The following is an 8,922-nucleotide window of genomic DNA, read 5'->3' as shown; positions in this document are numbered from 1 at the left end:
CATTGATCTTCAGTATAACGAGGCCCGGTTCCTCCTCTACTGACAACTGACAAGACGGCCGATTCAAAGTCCGAAGACAGGTTGGTCAAGCTCTGCTTGAGGATTGTATCCTGATTGGAGTCCAGGGTTGCAAGTGGTGGTGGAATCACAGTATGAGCAGCATTTTATAGTGGGTCAAAATCACACCTGTACATGCTAGAAGGACACATGAACCAGAAGCAATACCTGCATGTTCTTGTTCGTTATGCTTCCGTCTGCAAGAATAGACTTCGGGAACAATTTCGTGATTCAAGATGACAACACCACGGCGCAGAGAGCCCTACGCGTGAAGAAATTCCTTGAAAATGAGAATGTACAACACCTGGACTGGTCGGCTTTGTGCCCGGATATGTACCCTGAAGAGAACTTTTGGGCAGAAGTATCCCGCAGGCTATCACACGGACAACGACCAATCACCCTGCAGGAACTCAGATACGCCCTCATTGCTTGCTGGCGAGATATTCCACAAGTAACCTTGGCAAACCTGAGCGAGAGAATGCCACGTCGCGTACGTGACCTTGAGCTTGTAAGGGTAGACACATCAAATATTGAGTTGTATTTTCTCAAGCAAGAGACTTATCTAAACATGTCACATTGAGATTTTTAAGTTTTTGTTTAAACAATAAAGTTTGCAAGTGTCTTTAATCTCATTTTGTGATACAAAGAGACCGCCAAAAAGTTTTGTGAATGTGTGATCCTTCCATTGTAAAGCGCTTCCTCAGGTAATTCTTTGTTTAATTGACCAACTGTGTGATGTAATTATCAAAGGACATTCAACTGAGCACTACTCCAGAACAATAAACATGTTCCTAATATGATTAAAAACTGCATTTGATACAAAAATAAAAATATTCCAAACTTTTGTCCATGACTGTATGTATCTTTCTCTCGGTTTCAACTATTGTGAATACTAAGTTGATTTAGTTTCTAAACAAAGACATGATAGAAAAATTAAAACTGAGAACTTGAAAAGACACACCGTCATCGGGCACTGTCATTACAATCACACTCATGGCCAAGTAAAACTTCAAAATACTGTCATGACTGTCACATGGATTAGTGATTGGTGATAATCATTTGGAACACCCTACATAATCAAATATATTATTTTATTAATACAGAAAGTATCGACGCTATTGCATCTTTTGAAAATTGAAACTCTTGGAGCAGATGAAGGAGATGAGAAGCCCTAATAGTGAATGTTAAGCAAGTGATTATGTGATTTAACGATCTATAGTCACATCTTGGATGTGAACCTGATAGATTTAGAATGTTAAGTTAAAGGTGAACATTAACAGCTATTGCAGTAATTAACAAATTGGGAAACCAACCAATAAGCCAAGATACCTTGGACTTCTACATGTAAGGTGGTTTCGTGGAAGAGCAGTCAAACACATGTTTCCACCCCATCTCTGTAAAACATCTCATGACATATTGAGCTCAAATTAAAGGAGTGCTACGGACGGACTTTTTATTTAGCTTACACTTTACAATTAAATCCTATTATATTTGTACCATGGTTTTTATTTGATTTGTTTATATATTATAGGTTCAAACAAATCCAGCCTTTAGTGGTTGATGGTAACACATACACATACCATGCCTAGTACACACCCTAACCTCCGCCCCACCCACTCCCACACCACACCCACCCCATACACCTGGCAAATTTTACCAATCTGAAAATTAGACAATATTATGTTAACCATCACTACAAAGGAGTTTGTATACCCTAAAGTCTATCATCCGGCATACGCCCAAACGACTTCAGCTAATCGTACACTCATAGAAACTTGTTCGCCTTGTTGGCGCAATAAGCCCAATCGGCATTGGAAGTTTGCAATGCATTGTGGGACAGTTTTTGCAGTTTTAGGACACTTTGTCCTTTGACCTATCGGGAAAATTGCTGTAATTATTAATAATTTATTTATTATTGTCATAATGTTATCATTAAAAATATTTAAATAATTAATTTATTTAATAATAATGTTTTTAAGTTTGTTTTATTCTAGTAACACGTTTTAAATTATATTTTGTACGCACAAAACCCGAATTTTCCAGATAGGTCAAAGGGCAAAGTGTCCTAAAAAAACCGGAAGTTACAATAGCGATTTGGCTTATTCAAAAGGAGTAAGTTTGGACAACTCAAAAATAGTGTAAAAGTTGCCAAAACAAAATTCATTTTAGTTATCCGAACTTAAAAAATGCTGAAAAAGCTCAAAAATTTCCGTCAACTAATCAACTTTGTTGGCATTACTTAAAAAGTTGATGTAAGTCGTTGCGTCAACTTTTTAAGTAATGCCAACTTCTGAATTCAAGTTCAGGGAACTTAGAAAAATAAACAAGGTTCAAAGAACCAATTAGTTGAGTTATTGTAACTCAACATGTAAGTTGATGTAACTCGTTCATATTAAGTTACTGGTACTTATTGTTTTGAGTTATTCCAATTTGGTACTTTGTTACTTAATTCACGTAATTGGATCATTTTTAGCACAATTAGCATTGGAGCACAATTAGCAGCATTCAAATATTTATTTTTGTAATCAGTGCAAAATTTTGTATACTATAGCACACCTCTACAAAATTATGCTAACCTAGGCTAGTTTCATTTTCTGAGTTGTAACAACTCAATAAAGTAAGTGCAAATGAGTGCGACCAACATAATGATATCGAGTCAGCGTTACTCAAAATTGTACGCGTTGGCATTACTCGGAAAGTTGACGCAACGACTTACATCAGCTTCCTGAGTAATGCCAACGAACAATTTCTATGAGTGTAGATCCATCCTGCGCGCTCATTTTAGTGATAAATTTTACCCCAGCATCTTACCCGGGGTATGACCGACCATCAAAAGTGAGATGAGCCCATCTGTTTCTAATGTTTGTACTTATTCTAGTATCACTGGATAGAATAGTACCAAATATAATGGTATGTGACATTAGTAATAGAGAATTATGACAACAACCCCCTCTTTGTAGTGTGTGTTACAAAAATGGCTTAGTAGGACCACAGATACTTAAGTATCTGTGGTAGGACAAGGATTACCGTGTTAAGAACATCTTGAAAAGTTATTTAAATATGTATTTTTAAAACTCTTAATTGGTTCATGTGAAGTATGTGATCAAGTAAACTAAATGACAATTTTCATGAAAATGTATGCGCGGATGATCAAGATGACATTGACATAACCAGGGACATAACGGCGCAGCATCCACACAAAATTGTTTTATGTTAGATTGCAGGAAAGTGTATAGTTCCACCGGATACGACCTATGTATAATGTAGCACGCCATCCAAGGGTGATATCTCTCTGGTTTACTATTTGGCTACCGATCACTGGACTTTGAGACATTGCTTTAGATATGGATTGATAAGACTAGACGTTATAAAGCCAAAGCCCAGAACAGTTCACGGATCGGTTAATAATCTAAAATTATGACGTATCATAAAACCAAATTATTGTTTACTGATCCATAGTTCTAAAATATCTTGTTTCTCGTAACCATAGTCTGTGATCCAACACAGATTTTTCACGGATTTTTCAACAGATCACAAATTTTTCACAGAAAAATGTCTCCTAGTGACTATTCAGTATAGAAGTACACCACATTTCGCCATAATACATTCTAGAAACGCTTGCTGTTAGAATAAGAAAAATTTTAATGCTAATTTATTGCACATTCTAGGGAAGCGTGGTTACCTTTTAAAATAACCGAGTGAGAGGGTTTTCAAGAAAATATTTTTCCTGTCAAAACTGAAGCATCCTCTGTATAAAAGAAAATATGAATATTAACTGCACATCATATATAACGATTCGTGATACCCAATTGTGGCACATTTGATATCGTTTATGAGGTAGAGAATTTTATTTCAATTTTATATACGCCAAAATATTTTTTAATTGAGCAAGAATAAGGATAGAAAAAACGTTGAAAATTCTATGTATAAATAACATTAGACCCGGCAAAAGATTACTGTTTCGTTTTTATGGTAATCTAATCTTTTATTTCCTGAAAAAAATTTTTTGGGTCTAATGTCGAATATTCACATACTTGATCAAAACATCGAACGTGTATACAAGAAAATGGTAGGTTTTTCTCTATAGTATTTTACTGACCATGGAAATGTACTGAGACACAAGCACGTGTCAAAATCGATATAATGTATTGTCCATATAGACGCCCAGTTATCATGCTTATCGTTGGATTTTTTGTATAAAACACGCAGTTAACAGCAATTGAGCGCTAATAATACACATAAATGTTTTTATTTGAAATAAAATTCCAAAATATGGTACGTTTTCTGCCTTTGCTTGTCACGTGGTAGGCCTATGTTGAAGTTGCGATTATATCTTCAAATAAGTTTCAAATGAATTCCAACAAGACAAGTGGGCGAGTGGTCTAAGGCGCTGGGTTCATAATCATAGTGTGTCCAAAGCAGTCCGCCGCCGTGAGTTCGAACCCTGCCTCCGCCAAACTTTAATGAAGAAAAATTAAAATTAAAATTTTACTTTAAAAATATTTCATATTGGGGAAATGTGACTGGCAGAATTTATGTATGGCGTGGAGTGGTGTGGTATAGAAGTTACTATGTCAACGGGATCACGCGCTTGAGTAATGAACCACGATCGATACAATCACCACACAAAGTATGTGGCACTCGAAGGCATACCAAAATAGCGTGATCCGGTAACCAAGAGAATTACGTAACCACTTCGATGGTGAATTGGCGTATGCGTGCGCACAATTCATGGAAAAGCAGTCAAGCTATAATACTTTGGTACGCATGCGTGAGTGCTTGACGGTACGAGTTCGCTTGAAATTCCCATGGGCATGATGGGCAATGTCCCGGGATACCCGTACGAAACTCTGGGGGCTGATTCTGGCTGCGATGGTTATTATAATGTAAGCTGGCTAGGGCTCGCGCATGAATAGAGCTAGCTTCGTCTCTGAATGATCATGTGCTCAAAGGGTGTGTCTTGGGCTAAAGTAGTCGGCAGTATTTCTATAAAGCGCAATGATATTTCAGATGGATTCAGGTTTAGAATTCCAACATTGTCATGTCCAGTCTGAAGCGATTGAATGTTGAATATTTCTAGTATTATATACTCAATATGATTTTAAGATAGAAAAGAAATATTTGATTCGAATTTGAATTCTTAACGCGACAAAAATTAATGGTGGCCTACATTTATCAGACCTTTTGTTGTCATTATGGGCTCAAGTTCCAGTCACACCTATAATTTATTCGCATTTGGCAAATAAACCTAGCCTTTTATGATCTCGTTAATGATTTGGAAGTAAAGATTCACTAAGCTAGATACGGTCGGATTTAATTCATTTGATTTTTGGATTGCGGGAGTTGCGTCAAGATGAACAAGTTACTAATTTTGTTGTCGCTTGCTGCTGTTGTGGCAATTGCCACTGCTGCTAACAAAGATGAGCTTTTGGCAAAGAAAATGGCCTTTAAAAAGGTAAGTTGCAGACAACCATTCATTTATAAGATAAAGCATTGTCGTGGACGCCATGTTGCTCACATAGCCTTCACATGGGGGTTGCTGGTTATAATGATAAAATGATTTGAGAATATACAATCGAATCATGAACTTATAGGGTCGTCACGGTGGACGAAATCATATTAGTAATATCTTTTAATTGAGTAGATTACCGTATATCAGGCTAGAACCTGGTCAAAATGGCTTTGCTAAACTCTCGTGATAAAAAAATATTAAAAAGAAATAATGTGTAAAATTTGAAGTTAAATTTTACTAACATCCGTCTGATTGTTTAATGCCATTCCATCTAATCACATTGCATTACATTTAGCACCTGTTTCGTTGCGCCCGCTTTACTGCAGGTGCATCAAAGAATAATTTTCGGCAACATCGACATATAATTTAATTTTCAATGTAGAAAAGTAAACCAAAATAGAATTATAGCCCTTTCTCCTATACTTTATATCTACAGGCCAAAGGAAAGATACCAGAAAACCGACTCGAAGAAATCCACAAACTAAAACAGATGGATCTCTCGCCGGAAGAAATTAAAGAGCGCGTAGGCAAGATGAAGTATCAATCACCAATGAAAGCTGCTCCTGCTAAGAAGCCATCCAACGCACAAGATGCTGCCCATAAGAAGAAGTTTGCCGCAGATCGCGAAAACGCCAAGCTTGAATTGGCGACATCCAAGAAGCAGTTTCAGAAGGAGTTATCTGATGTAAAGGGTAGTGCTGAATTGAGTCTACGGGAAAAACAACGCAAGATTATTGGAATGAAACAAGATTTTATGGCTAAAGTTTCTGATTTGAAGGAGCGCATGGGACTTGATCCAAGCAAAACAGATCGCATGGCGTGGAAACAAGCTCAACTTAAGAAAGGACAACGCCCGATGTTTTAAATTATTAACTTCTGATAAAACAATTCAAATAAATTGTGACCAGATTAGTGAATAGAAGACGGTGTCAAGAAATCGCAAAATGATACACTAAAAGTAATACGGTAAAAAGCACAACTCTTTGGGGAGGGGGGCGGTTGGCCTTGATTACCTGTTACCACAATGCACATTTAGATGATTTGTTTGTCTAAGCAAAATTGTCTATATACAATTAATTAAGTCATTGAAAAATAATGTTTCATAATCAGTTATAAATTCATATCGAATGTTTATTTAACAGTCATTATTTTAAACACGTTCTGTGTTTTGGGGTAATATATATCCTCGAAACAAGAGTTTTGTTGCAATTACCGCAATCATGGCAATAGTACGACCCTGTCAACAATGGTGAGACTAATGAACGTTTTTTGTTGTAGGCAATTTGATCTCAATCCCATCAAATGAGATCTATTGTGGCAACAAGTTGCAATAACATAATTGGATTGGTATAACAACGTAAGGCAATTAGTCAAAGAGGTTTGGAGGTATATTAGCGACAATTTGCTCGATTTGGTCTCAATTAAAGCTATGCAATCAATAATCCGATCGGAAGCAGTGATATGTTACAGGATCGTATCCGATGTTCAAGGATTATACAATGATCTTAGAATGTAAGCGTCTGAAGGAAATGGAAATGTTATCTTGTAGACTGCATTTATCAAATGTAAATAAATGAAATCATCGAAAATTTCAAACCTTAAAATAATTATGATCATTCAAAGTTATTAATTTTCACGATATAGTTATCTTCACTCCTGACAAAATTTATTATCATGATTATGGCTTTGTATTTACGACTGCAGTTCAGACTTCATACAAACCTCTGCGTTGAAATTCTACAAACTTCAAAGTATCTTACTGAAAGTTCAAACTCTTTTCTATAAAAGCTTTACCACAGCTCTGCAAATAGTAAGTCCCGTGACTGTTGTTCAAGTTAAATTTACTACTGTACTATCTTTTCTATTACTAGATTTAATGATCTAACGAACTATCTATTTATGCATGCTGTTGGAACACTTTCAAATCTATGATGACTGTTTGTACTTTTTATAAAAGAGTTTTCGCTCAAAATGTCCTTCCTTAAAGGAAGGTAACGATAATAGCTTAATGATCTACCTTTGTCATCCAGGTCGACGATATTTGTATAAAGCTTACTGTACTTGTCAAGGATAATTTGTAAGTGAAAAAAACTAATTTTCTACTATTTTAGAATAGTGATTCAGATTGTAACGTGTTTATAGCAAAATTGTAGCCATTGTTGTACAAGGTAATAACCTAAAGCCGCACTCAGGCATTTAAACAGGTTTGATCTAAATCACTCCATCGGTGAGAACAGGTCCCAGCAAACACAAAAATATTCCTAAAACGTTATAAACGTGTTTGATTTTATACAAAACGTTTTTATAACGTTTAAATGTCGGGTTAGTGTATAAAGGTCATGAAAAAAGAAATAAAACAACATTTAAAAATGTCCAAATGATATTGTCAAATATTTTTAGGCAAACGTTTTTGTAAAATATTTGGTTAACTCTCGGTTCGATTCTTTAATAACATTATATTCAAATGTTTTGCGTCTATTTTCAAAAATGTTTTTGGAACATTTTTAAAACGTTTGATTTCCTTTATATAACCCGACAATAAAACGTTTTTTGTCAATTCATATTGGGCAAGATGGCAAACTTCGACAAAATCCATCTGCACAAGCGTTATCATATGTTGGTGAAAAAAGTCAAACAGCTATTGCTAATTAATTATAATAAAAACAAACTATGGGTTTTATATCTTTAAATATTATCTTTTTTACATATTTCTGTGTTCCCTATTTTACTGTTTCTTTACATAAGTATTTGTTTATACTTTATTGCAATGTAATTAAGACTGATTAGAAATCATCATAATGAACTTTGTCCTTTATTTATGGTGAGGTTGTAGTTATCTTGATTCAGTGTTGATTATGTAGGCTGGTTCATGGTACGTTGCTCGTTGATTAAATAAGACCATTATAAATCATAACTTTTAAATATTAAAAAAATAAGACCATTATAAATCATAACTTTTAAATATTAAAAAAGCGATCGGACGGAAGTTTAATTAGAGAATAAATGATAGGATTTTGTCTTTTGCCTATCAATATCGTGTCATAATGGATGGGCTGGCCAATATTTTGAGTAGTGGATGCCGGCGCAGCCGGTATCCACTACGATAAAATATTGGCCACCCCATCCATTATGACACGATATTGATAGGCAAAAGACAAAATCTATCTTTTATTCTCATTCAGTTTTAATGTAATTTTTGCGAGAAAAACTGCCTTTTTTCAGAAAAAAATAAAGTTACTTTTGTGAGGACATCCCCGTTGTTTTAAATGAACGAAACCATCACGAACATCTAAGCCGCCGAATCGCGTTTTAGTTCTCGCACGTGTATTACGCGAACGCATTATCGCGCGATC

At 35.4% G+C, this 8,922-nt stretch overlaps 1 protein-coding gene across 1 annotated transcript; it reads left to right on the top strand.

The window, feature by feature from the left end:
• Positions 1-5,259: 5,259 nt before the first annotated feature.
• On the top strand, positions 5,260-7,845 carry LOC140138473 (uncharacterized). The gene is made up of 2 exons (XM_072160358.1): positions 5,260-5,512; positions 6,006-7,845. Exons 1-2 carry the CDS (start codon positions 5,411-5,413, stop codon positions 6,432-6,434), a joined length of 531 nt encoding a protein of 176 aa, XP_072016459.1. The 5' UTR covers positions 5,260-5,410; the 3' UTR covers positions 6,435-7,845.
• Positions 7,846-8,922: the final 1,077 nt, after the last annotated feature.

This window comes from Amphiura filiformis, chromosome 17 (genome assembly GCF_039555335.1).
Source record: "Amphiura filiformis chromosome 17, Afil_fr2py, whole genome shotgun sequence".
Lineage (NCBI taxonomy): Eukaryota > Metazoa > Echinodermata > Ophiuroidea > Amphilepidida > Amphiuridae > Amphiura > Amphiura filiformis.
Note: the sequence above shows the minus strand (reverse complement) of the source record. Positions and strands in the feature narration are given on the sequence as shown.

What these genes read in the sequence shown, in the direction of transcription:
- LOC140138473 (XM_072160358.1), top strand. Translation starts at nt 5,411, where the DNA reads ATGAACAAGTTACTAATTTTGTTGTCGCTTGCTGCTGTTGTGGCAATT. An exon ending in AGAAAATGGCCTTTAAAAAG is followed by an intron (nt 5,513 to 6,005) that starts GTAAGTTGCAGA and finishes TTATATCTACAG; the next exon opens with GCCAAAGGAAAGATACCAGA.